Raw genomic sequence first — 18,276 nt, 5'->3', positions numbered from 1 at the left:
AATGGAATCGGTCTTCACGTCAAGAGATTCCAAAATATCCTCCCTGTCTCTTTTCGTTGATCTCCTTCTTGCTATCTCTCTCTCTCTCAAGGGATTATGTAAAATCAGGCTCAGATTTGTGATGTATGCTGAAAGCAATCACCAGTAACTCGGCAATGAGATTAGACCAATTTCCCATAGCAGCTGTGCATACACATACAGTGTGTTCATTTTATTTTCTCAAGTGTGGTTTTTAACAGGAACTATATTTTCTATAATTGTCATCATAATGGCACATAAAGATACTCTGTCTCCACATCCAGCCGTGTTTCTTATGCTGTATATCATAAGAGAGGTTAGTGTTGATTGATCAGATACTCAATCTGATGGCCGGGGTTCATTAGGTTTAACTTAGTGTATAGAGAACTCTATCTCTCTCTATACACAGATTAGCTGGTTCAGCCCCATATGGCGAGTGACTGCGATAACTCTCTGTGTTCGTTGCGATCTCTCGCAGGAAGTGACAAAGAATTTTATTTCCTCTCCAGCACCAGGTCGCCTTCAACCCAGCATGATGATGTGGGAATTTGTGTTGATGTTGAGTGTGTGCCTATGTGTGTGGCCTGTTGGTCCTTTATAACGTCCGTTTCCCTACAGCCTAGGGGCCGATGTACTTGCACAGTTGCTATGACAACCCTGCATGCCATCATAATGTCGTGGGCCGCCATTTAATGTCAGCTGCATGTGAGGAATTACACCAGTGCGAATGTTTCTGGCGGTTTATGAATGTGTGTGTTTATCTGTTTGTGTGTGTGTGTTTTTTCAGCACACACTGTTGTATGAGTCTTTGCAGCTCACCAGAGACAGCAACAGACAGTTACAAATAACTGAAATACAACTCAAGTGCCCCCTAGTGTCTTTACAATGAATTGCAATCCACAAAAACATTTATTCTGCCTGTATCGGTTCAACAGATTTCCATCTCTCCCTTACAAATCTTATTCTCATAACCGAATCCATAAGAAATAAAATCTGTCCTGTAGTTTAAGCAGATTTGATCTTATTACGAGGTCAATATCACATTTGCTTGGTCTCATTAAAGTGTCTCCTTGTCCAATTCTTCCAAGAGAAAATGAGACCAGTAGACACAGCCACCAAAGCACGTCATAGCCCACCCCTCTTGCATCACTATGTGTGTGTGTGTGTGTGTGTGTTTGACCGTTTCGTTCTGTCTTTCCATATTTTTCCACCACTCACCACATGCGTCTTGCTCATATCTTCCACATCCCACCTGTTTCTGTGACAACTAACACTTCTAGATTTGCACAGTCAAGATTTTAACCAGATATGAGTTAAATGAGTTAAATTTTCCAGCGTTTTCTTTCATTTAAGGCACTTGTTGTCACTGAGAAATCTGATTGCCTGTCTGTTTGTCTTGGAACATTCTTAGATCAGATGATAAGCAAATGGCCAGAGGAAAGATTTATTGGTCAGATATTGCAGTTTCGTTGCTCAAGACCCTCAGTCTAGTTAAAATTTCCTCAACGTTTTACTAGAAATAGTTTAGTAAAAATAAAAATAGACAAATCTCCACCTCGGAATTATAAGGTTCTGTGTGCAGTCTGAGCATTTTTGAGATATTGAGCTTTAAAGTTTTTGCTTTCCATTTGACCTTAGACATAAACTTTTGTTTTTTATAAAAAGCCTCAATATGAACACAACACAAGAAAAACACCACTCCGCAGAATAAGAATATGTGAATAACTACATTTTGACAACGTATAAGGTGAGGTGAGGTGAGGAAATGGGACGGTTGTCTAGAGAAGACACATTTTTTCTGGGAGAAAAAAATCTGGAAAACATTAACATTTAGCAGACGCTTTTATCCAAAGCAACTTACATTACATTATCCTATACATTTACATAGGTATTTGCAATCACCTGGGATCGAACCCACAACCTTGCATTGTTAACGCAATGCTCTTACCACTGAGCTACAGGAAAGCTTTACGCACACCACTACATTGCATTGAACTAAACATATGTATCAGTATATGCGCAATCCCTGGGATCGAACCCATGACTTTAGCATTGGTAGCACAATGTTCTAACCACTGAGCTACAGGAAAGTTGTAGCAGGCACCTTTATCAAAAGGCTCACTCTGCTGCCTATTTATTCTCTTGCCTATTTATCCACATTCGTGTGAATGTATATAAGCACAGTCAAATGTATTTATCTGGTGATCTGTATATATAAGTTTTTTCAGTTTATTTCAGGATATGAAAACCAATAAGAACATTTATTTTGGTTGTGTTTTGATTTACAGTAGTGCGGTTCTGTGTGCCCAGTAATAATGTTCACCAAACTTGTTTATGTAGGTCTAAATTTAGACCTCCGCACGCCTGTGTGTATTCTGTCTCAGAAGGCAGGTCATGTGTAACAGGCTGTGCTGACATATCACCTCACCTGTAAGAGGAAGTTATGTTTTAAAGCAAGGCGTGTCTTTTCAGGTGCGGCAAAGAGGAAGTCGGCATGTGTTACGGCTTGCTGCTTCGGCAGCGTTTTATTAGCGCGTGTATGTATGAGTAGAGGCTTAAAGGGACCCATCATGCCCAGACTTTGTTCAGGAGATACGTGCTGCTTTGCTCCGTTCTTGTTTGGCTGTGATGGGGCCAGGCAGGGAGATGTCGGACGTTTGAGAGAAGAAGACTTTTTAGAAACTTCATCGAGCAGTTCAGGAAGAACGACAGGAGAAAGACAGACAAACGGCACTAGCATCTGCTCAGAGGTTTGAGATACTAGATTCTGTTTGTCCTCCTTAATGTTTGCGTCTGAATTATATGCATTGCTGTCTGTGTGCTTTGTGTGTTTGTCCTTGTGGGGACAAGCCAGCAGTCCTTATGAAGGAAAAGGATTAATAAACATCGTAAATGATGCTTATTTGAAAATGTGAAAATAAGTCTATTGCAATTAAGTTCGCTGAAAAGGCCCCAAAAAATGTGTGTGTGTGTGTGTATTCTTTTAGAGAAATAAGGAACTCTTCTTTTCTGTTCTAATTTGTTTGTTTCGCATTGACAGGCTCTCAAGAGAGAGATGCTTTCTCTGTCTTATCCATGTGGTGATCTCCTCCTCAGTTTTTCTCTGTCACCTGCTGGTTTATGATTGTCATTGTGTGCTCATGCATTTCTATATTTGCTCATATTATGAGTTATGCAGGGTGCGTGTGTGCTGTTCTGATTACGGTAATGCTAATGAAAAGCTTGTTTTGAATAACAATTCTGCAAGAGACAAAGACACGTGTGTATGTACATACATTTATTTTAGAAGAACAACACTATCCCATCTAATACAATTTTAGCCTTAAAGGAGCTTCTGCAGAACACAAAAGAAGATATTTTGAAAAATGTTGGTTACAGCACAGCCCCCCGTTCACTTCTATTGTAAACAATGCAAGTTAATGGGGGCCTGTTAACAACATTGCTCAAAATATCTTCTTTTGTGTTCTGCGGAAGAAAAAAAGTCATAAAGGTTTGAAATGACAAGAGGATGAGTAAATGATGACAGAATATTCATTTCGAAGGTGAACTTCGCCTTTAAAATAAAAAATTCTTCTGCTAAACACAAAATAATGTAATTTGAGGTATGTTGGTAACCAAACAATGGCAGTACCATTCACTTCTATTGTATTGACGAAATGCAAGTCAGTTGGCATGGCCAGTGTTTTGTCACCAGCATTCTTCAAAATATCTTATTTTGTGAACTGCGGTCATACTGGTTTAATATAAAGGTATATAAATGACAGAATTTTTATCTTTGGGTTAACTTTCTCTTTATTAATTTGAGGGCAAAGGGAGACTATTGATTTTCTAGTTTCTCCAACAGTGTCACAGACTCAAAATCTAATTTCTCATCACATTTCCAGCAAAACCAGATTATACAATATCAACCGACACCTGTTTAAGTCTCTTAATCCAAATATTAAACCGAAGACCAACCACACCAATATTTTTAGCAGCATGATCAGTATTCATTCATCCATACATTGCACATGCACCTACAGTATTTGCATATATCTCATACCACTTTCCACTGATGTCTGAAACAGACATTACATGTCTCAGATCAATGTGGTAACAAAGTGAAATGGATGCATTTATCATGTCATAAACACTAATGTGTGAAACAGCTGGCAGACGCACTATTAGATGCCCTCTGGGGTGTTGGGGGAGTACATCACTTGACCATTTTGCAGTTCAAAGAACTCTCTCTCTTTTATGTCTCTCATTCTCTGGTGGCTAGCTTCATCCTGTTTAAGACTTGAAAGCGTTTCTCTGGCTGTCGGCATCCCTCGTTGCCCCCTGGCAAGATGCACGCTGGGAAAGCAAACACTTACGCTAATGTTGTCCTGGTTATCAAGAAAAGCTTTTAAAGACAGTTTTATATCAGTTGACGTCTGAATTAAAAATGTTTGATGCATTACTGTACTGTACTGTATATTTCAAAGCTGTACTTTACAGTACTGTAACCACATATTTAGGACTATGTCGAAGTAAGTCAGGGGGAGGGGTCAACCCCCTGTGATGTTATTTTCAATATCAGGTTCACAAGATCAAGCTAATATTTAGTTTTGAGTATATTTAAAATCACCCGTATTGCATATGAACAACATTTTCCGAACAATAAAGTAGGAATTGTTATAATTGTTTAGAAATATTTATTTAACCTATATGTGTGATGTAGTTCCCATTAGCACACACGTCTGACAACGTAACTGTACGAATCTTGGCTTCTTCAAGGCAACACCTCAGAGGTACTAAATTCTCGCCTTTGGCGAGTGTAGTCTCTAATTATATGGCACATGTACACACATCGACGATCACTCACATAGATATGTACTGCTGGGGCTGTAATCAGTTCATTAGGTTAATTACTAGCTGTGAAAGGGACTCATAGTCTCTGTGGGCGCTTGGGTAATTGGTCTGGCTCTTATTCAACTTTAACCAGACTGTGCCTTCTTACCCAGACGGTGTCATTGGACTCATACTGTATACATGCCACATACAGAGTCTTCAATCAAACATCTCTTATTAACAGGTCTTGAAAAGCGGCTCTCAGCCTTCGCAACTCCAAGGTTTTTTTACATGCCTTGTTCCACGGCTTTCGCAGAAAGTAGCATTCTGAAGTGTTATGTAAATGAGAAGTTGGTAATTTGCTGTTGAAGCGATTAAAGGAAAGTAGTTGAACATATTTATTGATTTTTAGAGAACATTCATATGAAGAAAGGTTAATACAGGCATGTTATTATTCCCTCTCTTTTGGTCACACCTTTAGAAGACTGCTTGAAGACAGCTCATTGGTGTTCATAAATAAAAGATAAGATTGGTTGGTTGAATTGAGGCTAGTAGTTTAATTGTATGTTTTGGGTGATTGGTTTCTGCTTTTATTAAGTAACAAGTAGCCATATTCCTTTAAGAAAAATGTGAAACATTTATTGTGTGATTGTGAAAGTGACAAAGTGAAAGTGATGAGATGTGAGGCCAAGTATGGTGTTCCATAATCAGAATTTGTAATCTGCATTTCACCCATCCAAGTGCACAGACACACAGCAGTGAGTAACACACAGTGTGTGGTGATATGACCGTTTATGCTGGTTTATTATCAGTCTGGTCATACGACACGGTTTTAGAAGTTGTATATGCTGTGAGACCTATTATATCTAACACATCTGTGTGATTGATAGGAAGTATAGTCATTTTTGAACAAAACTAAATATGCTGTTCGTTTCGATTAAAATATTAATAATGCATAACTCTTAAAATACAAAATATGATAGGACACATGTTGGAAATGTCTACATTGATCTCGTCATGAAAGCAGGCATTAAGCTTGTAAAGCAAAAAACATAGATATATTGTAATAGTAAGAATGAATCTTTTGGTAAAGTCTCACGTTGTGTGAGGAACAGACAACACAATCTCAGGAATTTATAACTTTTGTATGAGGTGGCTAATGCATTTCAAACATCTAAATTGTATGTCTTGCCTTCATGTCAGTGACATTAGGTTTAGGGATTGGGGTTTAGAGATTTATATTGTACAAAATAGCCTTGTAAAATATGTATTTGAAAACTTTGGATTAGCTACATTTCATCATGTATGTCTATGATGTACATGTGCTAAAATATCCCACCAGAAGTGGCAGAAGCATAATAATTTGTTTCTTTTGGCTTTATTGCTTTAGGACTCTGCTATACTTTTCTTTTCATTTCGTCTCATTCTTTCTTTACATGTTTGGTGGTGTAATCGCTGTACATCCCTCTCGTTCCAACATAAATCGTTGCTGGGCTGGGTTGGAGATGAGTTATTTAGTATCATTATCTGTGTAATGACACATGATTGTCCTAATGGCTGTTCTGCTTTGACTAAACCAGCCACTCACATCCACATTAACAGTAACTCGGGGGTTGGAAAACAGGATATTAATATCAATTGTTAAAAAGGATAAATTCAATCTCTCAATGTTATTTTTGTGTAATTGGAATATTATTTTTGAACGTTTGCACATGAGTTTTCATTGTCTGCAGCCTTTGATGTAACTGCTGAGTATCACTATAAAAGACTTATAGACTAGAATTCTTGTAGTGCCATCAGTCGAACAGCATTGCCGTGACCTTATTTTGTGGATCCAGAAGGACATGACATTCACGGCTCACTGGTTCAAAATGGGAGATTTTTATATGATGTACTTTAGAGACCCATGAGTAGGCTAAGCAACTGTCATTGAGATGAATAAGATGCTAAAAGACGTGAGCATATTCCATCTTGCTGAAAAGAATCATGGGATATGTAGTTCCAGATCTGTCGGGTGCACTGCAGATTTTCAGTCCTTCAGAGGAGTGAGGGGACAAAATAAGAGGAGGAGGATGAAACAGACAATGATGTCATAAGGAAAAACAAATGATAGGGTGAACTGCAATGACGCATTAAGGAGGAAAATGATAAGGAGAATATAGAAGCTGAGGGTTAAGAAGTAAGCTGAAAGAGAAAGAAAGATTAGGTAGGAACTGGGGTAGAGATTAAACAAAAATAGCAATCATTGTGAGAGAATGTCTGTCCTTAGAGCTCTGAGTCACCATTCTGGCATCACTGTGTGTGTGGGGAGAGGGGGCAGTATGTGTAGGTTTGGCTTTACTTCTGAGCACATTTTGGTGTCCCTAGTAAGAACATTAATATTATTAGCCTGATTTTAAAACAGTTGGAATCTATAGGGGGTCCTCAACAATATAGTAAAACAAAGCTCTGTGTGAGTAAATGTGTAGGTGTGATGCAACATTGTCTGGACGCGCTACCTTGTGTGTGTGTGTGTGTGTGTGTGTGTGTGTGTGAATGTGTTTGTGTGAATGATGAGTGTGTGCATGCATGAGAATCTTCATATTTTATGAATCTTGAAGCAGCTTTGCTTTAAAGAGATGCAGGAACTGTAGTGATGTCTGGGTATAATGTCTATCTCTATAATAGTGCATGATGTCATTCAGACATGCAGAACTAGCAAGTGCTTTTCACAAACAAGAGCATAAATACGCAGTTTTTACAGATGCTTTGTGCTTTGTAGCGATGTTGTGTGTTTTGTACTCGCTGTCGCATCGTCAGAAAAAATGGTTTCAAGTGTAATGCCCACCGGGTTGCGTAAACGGCTATCGTTTACCTGCATTTATCTGTTATCCCTATGTAGTGTTAATTGCATGAGGGAACATCATACAAGCAGAAGTATTGGTTGCGATAGATCCACAAACTTTTCCTCCATCGTATAATTGACCTATCGCTAAGCCCCTCCCCTCAAACATATATGAGCCAATGGCATCTAGGTATCAACACATTAATGTCATCATGTGCTGCAGGAAGGCATCAATGTCTAAAAGGGTGAAGTTAGCAAGTCCATGCGAACATACAAACCCAAATAGCTAACTGTTCTCACGTCATGTTCATTGCAGATCAAAAGACATAAATGAAGGTCTACATGTCAATGCCTCTCCATATTTAACTGGTTAAAATCTTACCCTGCACAACATGAATAGTTTAGTAATTTGCGATCATGATGACCGGCTTCTCTCACTTGCATTGTGATCTTTAAACTCTCACTATCAAATGAATCTGGTTACCTACCATATGTGTTGTAGAATCTTTAATATATCCCTCCATAATATATTTAAGTCCCACTAGAACAGGTGTTCGAGTGTGTGCAAAATGTGTTAACAAGCTGTTGGGACAAGGCTTTCACACTGAGAGCGAACTCCATGTGTTTGTCCGAGCAAGCAACAGTAGGGGGGCGAGGCTTAGCGAAAGGTCAATACACATACAGTGGCAGCACAAATAACATGTTTCTCTTTTGTTTTGTTATGTTTCAAAGCTGTGTACAGAAGAGCATTTATGTTCCTATTGCAGGGCAAGTAAACTCAGGTCTCTGTTACACTAACCACCTGGCATTTTCAATGTCAACAATTTTGTTTATGGGAAATGATTTTATATGACTAAAGTTGACAATGGCATGCTGTGAGATCCTACGTCGAAAAACTAAATAAAAACTAAAATGTTCCCATACGTTGTTGAATTTGTGTAGTCTGAAGGAGGCTCCTCAGGACAGTCAATCCACAGTATTCACATACATATGTATCATCTTTTCAATTACATATGAAGAGTTCAAATGCAAAACCCTCTACGATGTGTGAGTGAATGCAGTCCAGACATAATATCTTTTACTCAAATAATTCTGGACTTAACAAATGTAGGAGTATGATGCAAATGCTCATTTGTGACACTTGACAACAAAACCAGTCTTAAGTAGCACGGGAACATTTTTAGTAATCGCCGAATATACATTGTAGGGGTGAAAATTTCCGATTTTTATTTTTGCAAAATATCATTAGGATATTAAGTAAAGATCATGTGCCATGAAGGAACTTTTTTACATATCCTACCGTAAATGTATAAAAACTTTATTTTTGTAAGTGGATGGTCTGCTACAGTGCCTCAGATGAACAATTTCAAAAGCGATTTTCTCAATATTTAGCTTTTTTGCACCCTCAGATTCCAGCTTTGTAAACAGTTGTTGTTCCGCCAGATAGTTTCCTTTCTTAAAAAGGCCATATATCAATAGGAAGCTTATTTCTTCAGCTTTCAGATGATGATAAAATCTCAATTTCCAAAAATTGACTCTTAAGACTGGTTTTGTCATCCAGGGTCACATTTAAACAAAAAGTTGCCTGACAAATTTAGAGGGATTTAAAGGGATCTCTTTATATATTGTTTGTATTGAGTTGATTATGTTTTATGCATTAATGTATTCCTAAACCAAAAGTATTTCTAAGTAAATTAGTTTTTAATTAATGTCAAGGTCTAAAATATTTTACTGAGTAGCAATTTTTTGTGAGAGGGAGGGGGGGCTGTAATTATTGTTGAGTACAATCGAGAGCCTTGGAGTCAAAGAGGCTGAGAACCCCTAATTTAGGGGACCCCATAAGACATTAGGGACCCCCTATAAGAAGAAAAAATATATACTTAAGGGGGTCCCTCGGATAAATAAAAAAAAAAAGGCAAATCTAAATGTGTACTCATAAAATACAGTAAATGCAGTGAATAATTATTTACAATAATTAGTATGTTTTAGGTGTTAAAAATATAATCGCGTGAAGTTGTTCACTTTTTATTTTTAAGGTAATTGTTATTTGGATAATTCGAAAAAAACTTAAGTTTGCATAAAACTGATTGAAGAATAATATATTTAGTATGTCTTCAATATTTTCTATTACATGTTTGTAAGATCATTATAGTCACATTTGAACAGAAAAGAAGACATTTAAAAGTATGTGAGACATCAGACAGTTCTGGGGTACTTTTGACATCCATTGTATTTTTTACTTCTGTGGTAGTCAATGGGGGGCAAGGTCTACCTGGTTATAAGCATTCTTCCAAATATCTTTCCGTGTTCATCAGAACAAAGAAATGAAAACAGATCTGGGACAATTTGAAAGTGCATAAATTTTGACAGAATTTTCATTTTTGGGTGAAGTATCCCTTTAAGTTACACATATTCACAGACATTTTTCAGCTCTGCTGAGAGACTCTTTAGGGTGAAGGAAGTGAAACAGCTGTTGAAAGGGACATTCAGAATGTAACAGGTGACTCACTCTGTATAGATCTCTCTTTCACACACACTTTCTCCATAATCTCATGTCTCTTCTCCTCTGTTTCCTTTGATTCCTTCCCCACTTAAGTACGTCATAACTCTTGGCAGATCGCCAGGCAAGACGGCTCTGATTCCCTTAATGATTAGCAACAGCCATGCAGCATGACAGACGCTAAAGCTATCGTTTCCTTTCCCAACAGCCTGTGTCACTTCTGACTGATTGAAACACGACCTGCTTATGAAATCCCCATCTCACATCAGAACACCAGACAGAATATGTTTCAACACGTTAAGACAAGGACAGACATTGATTGTAATTTGATTACATTGCTTATCTGACATGAGGTACAGCTAGTTTCAAAGTGTAGTAGATTTGATGACTTGTTTAAAGTCCTTTATCGGAAGGCTGAATCCAGACCGGTTGTCTGTTATCAGAAAGAGACTCAAACAGCACATTTGACAGTATTTTAGTGCACCAATAAACTTACAGTACATAAGCCCTTGTGAGTCTTTTCCCCTGCGGTCAATGACAGTGTTTAAATATAGCTGTAGCACTTGTATTGAAGTGATAAGCTATTGTTACTGGACTGCAGAGTTGATAAAGGTATGTTCAAAATAAAAAATGAATTTAATAATGTATTCCCTTCCTTGTTGTTTTAAACATTTTTAACGTTTAGAATCTTTAAAACTTTAAACTTTTTAATGTTATGAAGAGTTTAGGGACTGACAGACTTACTATTGTCCCAAATTCAATTCAATACAAATCATGTTTTATTATGTGGAAAAGAAAGAGAACTATTCCATGGAAATGTCAGCCTTCAGATGAAAAAAGGTTTTCACCATACTGATAGGTCAGATGTCAATATGGTGGTTTAAATATCCACATTAAAAGTCTCGCTTAAAGATTTTGTGTTTTTAAAGCATAATTTCTACAGTCAGTTAAATGAATCGTCACATCCATAACCGTCCATATTCTTCATAAATGGGCACGTGAAAATAAAAAAATAATACCTTTTTTATGTTCTATAAAGAACGAACCTTGTTGGGTATTATTGTTTCTGGTTTTGCTCATTTTAATTCACAGAAATCCTTTGAACTATGTTGTCTCAAAAACTTGTATCCTTTATTGCGCATCCATAGCACATGGATATATATATATATATATATATAATATAAAACCTGTGCAAAGACTGATATTTTTCTGATGTCTGGACTCATCAGGGGTTTATTGAAATATTAGCAGATGATTCAGTATATTTATTATAAAAATATTCTCAGAGAATTTATATATCAAGTTTGGATGTCACATCCATAATGCTGGAATTGCCCATCATTGTAAGTTAATGGTGATTGATGCTGTCAGTCAGTAAAAGTCTATATTTTATTTTATATGGTAGCAGGTCATATTGGTTTGAAACAATAATGAAATACAACATCTGTTTATATAAATGTGTGTTCCCTATCAAAAGCTACACTTGATGCTGCGTTTCAAACGCTATGGGAGAACAATCTTTGTTCGACCGGTTGTGAAGCACGTCAAACAAGGTAAAAATTATTTCGGCTTTAAATAACCTCGGCAGCTGACGTGGCTAATTACGCCCGCACCTGCCGGTTATAAATACGCGTGAATGCGGACGCGTCGTCAGGTTCCAACTGGACTTGTAATTCTTGTGTCAGCAGATGCGCTCGCTCCGGTTGCACGGAAGTGGAGACCACGCCATTGAAACGCGGAGGGCGATATGCAGATTTAATTATGTAGCCTTTGGTTACAGTCGTTTCTACCCATGAAGAGATACCTGGCAGTAGTTTCCACATTGCCAGCTTCTCTGAAAGGGGTATCAATGTTGACACTTCGTCCTGTTGGGGGGATGCCAGACATTCGGTGCCCTGCAGTGTGGCAGGAGAGGACCGAATATTTAGCATTTTTGAGACCGCTAATCCCCGAAAGGGTGGTAGCTGCGGGGATTGCAAAAAGGCCCTGTAAGGGTACCGAAGAGGAGCCTCTAGTTTCTCTTGGAACTTTGGACACCCCTCCCTGGGGGGGGCACACCCCCACAGTCCCGGGCACACATGTCTCTGGATTTCTTTTTTTTAGAAGAAATAAAGCGTCTCAGGTCCGGCCCTCCCGAGGTGGCCTGAGGGGCACGGTGGGCCGCTCCCCTGCCACTGCGAGGTGGGCCCGACTTGCCACATTCTCCCTGAGGACCTCACGCCTCAGGTAGACTGCACCCACCCGAGACTGTGTGCCTGGCCGGGACTGGGGAACTGATCTGGAGTGGGTGGCCAACACTCCAGACGCTTGAGCACGGCGGTGTAGATATTGTACGAATGCCTCCTCATGTCGTCTTGCCTCCCGGTACCTGGTGACAACGGTATTAATCCCATCTCCAAACAGTCTTGAAGGCGAGATCTGGGCATCAAGGAGGAAGGCTCTGTCCCTGTCCTTGATGCCCATGAGGTTCAAAAACCGGTGCCTCTCCGCAGTAACCAAAGCAGCCATTGAATGGCGATGGCACAGGCCGCCTGCTTGGTTGCGTGGAGAGACAAATCTGTGGTGCAGCATAGGTCTGAAAATGCTGCTTTGTCAATAACCCTGCCAGTTCTGACATCATCCAGTAGGTCAGCCTGGTACGCTTGGAGAACCGCCATGGTGTGCAGGGCAGCACCAGCCTGACCCGCTGCCTGAAAAGCCTTTCCTACCAGCACAGATGTGACTCTTCAAGGCTTGGTGGGAAGAGAAGGCTTTTTCAGGGATGGCGACGTCCCAGGGGAGAGATAGTTAGCCAGCATCTCTTCCACCCTGGGCATTGCCATGTATCCCCGTGTCCTTGCGCCAACGATGGTGGAGTAAATCGACATCGATGGCACAAAATCATGGGAGGAGTAAGGTTTCTGCCATGAGCAAGATAGCTCATTGTGGAGATCCTCAAAAAAGGGAGAGCCCGATTTTGGGGCTCATCTCTCCGGCCACCTGACAGATATCTGTTATCAAGCTTTGAACCCTTGGGGGCCTCTTGTTTCTGCGGCCAGTCGAGTTTGAGCCTGTCGACTGCCTTGGTTACCGCCCAGAGTAGATCCTCAATCGCCTTAATATCGCGAGAGGAACGCTCCGAGAGGGTGCTATCTAACCCCTTAGAAACAAGGGATGCCTCATCCTCCGCATGCTCAGAAGAAGTGCCAGGGCATGCTCCAGAAGCGGACGAGAGAACGTCGCGGTTCGGCGAATGCACGGGAGAAGTGGACGGATCCATCTCCCGTGCCTCAGCAACCTCAAACCGCGAGCCCCAGGATGAGTAAGAGGCGGCTCGGTCTCATTTAAAAAGGCGAGCCGAGCACGCAGAACTCTGAATTTAAAAACATCAAAGAGTTCACACTCTCTCTCAAGTCCCTGGGCGGCATGGTCAGCCCCCAAGCATTCAAAGCAGAACTCATGCTTATCGAAATCGGAGAGGATCCTCTCACATGGAGGAACACATCTCCGATCTGAGTCAGCTATGGTTTTATTTATTTTTCCTTATTTTTACACTAGGCTAAGTTACTCAGAACGTGCTTGGTCACTAGAGTAAGAATCTTGGTAATATTTTCTTTTATATTGAAAGACTTTTAAAACAACAAAGAGGGAGACTTCTCCCTCTCAACACACCAACACACAAAGCGGTCCTTGAAGACAAAAGAACCCGATGAAGCATCCGCATTCACACGTATTTATAACCGGCAGGTGCGGTTGTAATTAGCCACGTCACTTGCCAAGGTTATTTAAAGCCAAAATAATTTTTGCCGTGTTTGACACACATGCTTCACAACCGGTCGAACAAAGATTGTTCTCCCATAGTGTTTGAAACGCAGCATCGAGTGTAGCTTTTGATAGGGAACACACATTTATATAAACAGATGTTGTATTTCATTAGTAGGCTTGTGTGCTAGTTTAACCTTTTCTCTCTCACTCTCTCTTTTTTTGTGTGTAGAAGAGTGTAAAGGAGGGACTTCTATTGAAACAGACCAGTTCTTTCCAGAGATGGAAGAGGAGATATTTCAAACTGCGAGGCAGGACTCTTTACTATGCCAAAGATGCAAAGGTAACAATAGGGGGCACTGCCTCCTTTTAGGGTAAATTGACCCCAATAGTTTGAGGTTGATTTCTTTTGGTGGGTCTATCAGAAACATTTAGCTGTTTTGTTACAGTCTCTCATATTTGATGAGGTCGACCTCTCAGATGCCAGTGTGGCCGAAACCAGCACCAAGAACATCAATAACAGTTTCACAGTAAGCAAATACCCCATCGTCTAGCTGTCCCAAAAGCATTTTGAAAATCTAACCAAGCTCATTTTGACCGTTTTTTTACTTTGTTCCCCTTTCAGGTTATCACTCCATTCCGTAAGTTGATGTTGTGTGCAGAGAGCAGGAAGGAGATGGAAGACTGGATCAGTGCTCTAAAGTCCGTGCAGAAATGGGAGACTTACGAGGTCAGTTTTTAAACCCTGACCGCTGACCCAATCCACCCTCACTGAAGTGTTCAAATATCAATAAAGGGATAGTTAACCAAAAATACTTTATTCTGTCATGAATTACTCAACTTCAAGTTGTATCAAATCTGTATACATTTCTTTGTTTTGTCAAATATAAAGAAAGATATTTAGAAAATGTAAGCAATTGCTTATAAAGTTCTCTCTCATGGGAACATTTCAGTCTAAGTTCAGCGTCTCCAGTAAACAAAATGCTATGAAGCAAAAATATTTGATATTTTTGTTCTTTGTGTTCTAAGATATCACAAAACTATTGAACACTGGTTTAAACAATTCAGTGCGTGGAATAATAATTCTCCCAAACAAGAAAATAATTTTCAAATGTTTGAGGGTATACTGGAAGCTTTTGTATTGTAGCTGATACATATAACCACAGTATAATCCAGAGATAAAGATGTGTTATGTTTTCATTGATTTCAGGCCAGTCAGTTTAACATGGAGCATTTTTCCGGGATGCATAACTGGTACGCCTGCTCTCACGCTCGCCCAACCTTCTGCAATGTGTGTCGAGAGGCTCTGCCCGGGGTCACCTCTCATGGCCTTTCATGTGAAGGTAAACAAACACATAATGTTTCTCTATCTCAACCTTTATAAACAATATGCTGTATTTTATCCTTTCAGTGCCATTTACCCTTTCATGCATGTTTATTCAGTTCGGTGAACAAACGATAACTGTTTGTTTAGAGATGAATTGATGAGTTGTAAATAGGAACATTGCCGTCAGCCTATTATTACGTTCTAGTGATGTGTACAGAATTTTGTTTAATGTTGTCTTTTCACTGTCTGTGTGTGCCCGTCAAAGTGTGCAAATTTAAAGCCCACAAACGATGTGCCGTAAGATCCACAAACAACTGTAAGTGGACCACTTTGGCCTCCATAGGAAATGACATCATCGAAGATGAGGAGGGAGTAAGTAAACCTCATTTACTGTAAATTGAATTGTGTTCACTGTGCCTAAATACATGTTTGCATGTGTATGATCAGGTGTCTATGCCACATCAGTGGCTGGAGGGGAACTTGCCGGTCAGTGCTAAGTGTTTGGTGTGCGACAAAAATTGCGGTAGCGTTCGTCGACTGCAGGACTGGCGCTGCCTCTGGTGCAAGGCCATTGTACGTCACTTTCCAGCCTTCTCACAGTGTTGCGTATATGTTCTATGCTCCACACACCTCAACATTACACCCACTTCATACTGTAACCATGTCAACTAGAAACATCTCATAAACACCCACAGCTTACTGGAAATAAACTATGACATCATATTTATACAGGTGTGTACCTTGTGGAACCAGTGTGTCTCCATCTGGTATACTGATGGTTATTGGACTGTCTTATTAATGATGTCTCGCTATACATTCCCTGTGCGTGTAGGTACATAACAGCTGCAAGGAGCAGTTGGGGAAGGTTTGTCCTCTGGGTCAGTTTAAAGTCTCCATAATCCCACCCACTGCACTTAACAGCATTGACTCTGACGGTAAGGGTTTCCCTGGCAACTGCATCAGCTCTGTTGCGTCCATAACACCCGTATATGTTTTCATATGCTTTTGTTTACAGATTTTGTTGTGTTCCTTAACTGTAAGTTGTTTTGGATAGAAGCGTCTGCTAAATGAATAAATGTCAATGTTTTTGCTGAAATTTTGCTATATTTAATTCAAATATAATTATCACAATTAGAGTTTTGCTTTATAGTGGAAAAAATATTCCTCCAATCACTTGATTTATTTATTTAAACTGTATTTTCATCGTTTTAAATTAGGTTAAATAAAAATGCTCAAAAGTAAAAAATAAATATATTCATTAAAACATTAGGTTCTGCAAAGGACAATAAAAATGTCCTAAATTATTATAATGCTATTATAAAAAATTTACTCTGCAGGCAATGATTTCTCATCAAGTTTAATAGAGAGCTATACTGTATATAGAATTTTCATTCTCTCTCTGGATTATCATGCCAGAATGTTCTGGTAGACTAGTCCAGCTCAAATGTGTGCCATTGTTTTTCAAACCAATATCAGCAGACAACAAAATGTTTAATCTAAGCTCACATGAACCTCTATAATAAAGCATATTAACAGACGGTAATACGCTTGAATTTTCATATATGGTATACCCTGTTTCTGAATGAATCATATTCATGTCATTTATATGGTAATGCATGTTCAAACAAAACATGTAATTGTCGTAGGACATGCCCAAAGAAACGTGCAATTACCATTGGACCACCTCCAACTGTGCTACAGTATTATAGAGACATTCTTAAAGAGACAGTAGTCAAATATCATTACATTTACACACATGACACCCCTCCCAAGTTCTTTTCCCCTCTCCTCCACTCTCTCCTCCCTCTCCAATCCTTTCATTCTCCTCCTTACTCCCTCAAATCCCTCTCCTCCAGGCTTCTGGAACGCCACAAGTTCGTCCTGCACGAGTCCTCTGCTGGTGCTGGTGAACAGTAAGAGTGGTGATAATCAGGGCGTTAAGTTCCTGCGAAGGTTTAAGCAGCTTCTGAACCCAGCACAGGTCCTCGACCTCATGAACGGTGGCCCACAGCTGGGGTAAAGTCCACACCCACTGATCACACACTGCAGTGACAATTAAAAGCTTTGTAAGGCAATAGAAGGATCAGGATTCCTTTAGTTTAATGTCAAAGTCAACAAGATCCAGCTTTTAACATGTTTACTGGATGGCTGTAATAGTCTTAGTCAAAACATAAAAGCTTAATACAGCTTTTAAAATATTGTGACATTTAGAAGCATATCATTTCGTTGGCAGAGTGAATTTGACACATATGGTGTTATTTTCCCAATGTTTGCGTGTACAGGCTACGTCTCTTCCAGAAGTTTGAGACTTTCCGTATTCTGGTCTGTGGTGGAGATGGGAGTGTGGGCTGGGTTCTGTCTGAGCTAGACACACTTGGCTTACACAAACAGGTCTGAACACCCAGTATTATTATTACTTTTTACAACAACCGAATTGAATATTTCAATGCACAGTAAGATTTGCAGGACTCTTCTTGTAAGTGTCAAGTAATTTTAGCGAGAAAATTGGTGGACTGTGGCCTTCTCGGTTATTTTTGCGAGTCATGCACAAACTCTCTTCTATTTGTTTGCAAGTTTAAAGTTCAATAGTTTGTACCAAATCACAAATAAAATATTACAACCACTGTACCATAAATGTGACTATTTTAATTTAGACCCAGATAAAGTCTGCCCTATTCATAAATGTGATGCAGGTCTTTATTGTGTGTTTAACAGTGCCAGTTGGGCGTGTTGCCGTTGGGCACAGGAAATGACCTGGCGCGTGTGCTGGGCTGGGGAGGGCTTTGCGACGACGATGCTCAGCTGCTGCAGGTTCTGGAGAAACTGGAGAGAGCAACCACCAAGATGCTGGACAGGTAAGTGACGACGTGACAACGAGAGACGGAACCTGTTAATGAAGAATCGTCATCAAACTCTGTGTGTTTTACTGTCAGATGGTGTGTGATGACCTATGAAGTCCCCACCAAACACACTGCTGCAATCATAAAGGAGGAGGATGCATCAGACTGCCCCCTACAGGTCATCCTCGAACACGCATAAATACATAATAAGTAT

General features: G+C 39.7%; 1 protein-coding gene across 5 annotated transcripts in view; it reads left to right on the top strand.

Moving 5' to 3' along the window:
- Positions 1-18,276, top strand: part of si:dkey-172j4.3 (diacylglycerol kinase delta) — a 54,367-nt gene that overhangs the window by 26,588 nt on the left and 9,503 nt on the right. For 3 of the 5 annotated variants that reach the window (XM_056744799.1, XM_056744792.1, XM_056744789.1), the window contains exons 1-12: positions 2,521-2,768; positions 14,128-14,238; positions 14,345-14,425; positions 14,521-14,625; positions 15,106-15,238; positions 15,488-15,594; positions 15,670-15,795; positions 16,055-16,157; positions 17,079-17,238; positions 17,505-17,613; positions 17,938-18,077; positions 18,156-18,240. In XM_056744799.1, coding sequence (XP_056600777.1) covers positions 2,562-2,768; positions 14,128-14,238; positions 14,345-14,425; positions 14,521-14,625; positions 15,106-15,238; positions 15,488-15,594; positions 15,670-15,795; positions 16,055-16,157; positions 17,079-17,238; positions 17,505-17,613; positions 17,938-18,077; positions 18,156-18,240 — 1,467 coding nt within the window. In that variant the 5' untranslated portion in view covers positions 2,521-2,561. Of the gene's footprint in view, positions 1-2,520; positions 2,769-14,127; positions 14,239-14,344; positions 14,426-14,520; positions 14,626-15,105; positions 15,239-15,487; positions 15,595-15,669; positions 15,796-16,054; positions 16,158-17,078; positions 17,239-17,504; positions 17,614-17,937; positions 18,078-18,155; positions 18,241-18,276 lie in introns of those variants that run through there. The other 2 variants (XM_056744817.1, XM_056744808.1) reach the window with 1 other exon arrangement.

Source organism: Triplophysa dalaica, chromosome 1 (assembly GCF_015846415.1).
Source record: "Triplophysa dalaica isolate WHDGS20190420 chromosome 1, ASM1584641v1, whole genome shotgun sequence".
NCBI classification, from domain to species: Eukaryota; Metazoa; Chordata; class Actinopteri; order Cypriniformes; family Nemacheilidae; genus Triplophysa; species Triplophysa dalaica.
Note: the sequence above shows the minus strand (reverse complement) of the source record. Positions and strands in the feature narration are given on the sequence as shown.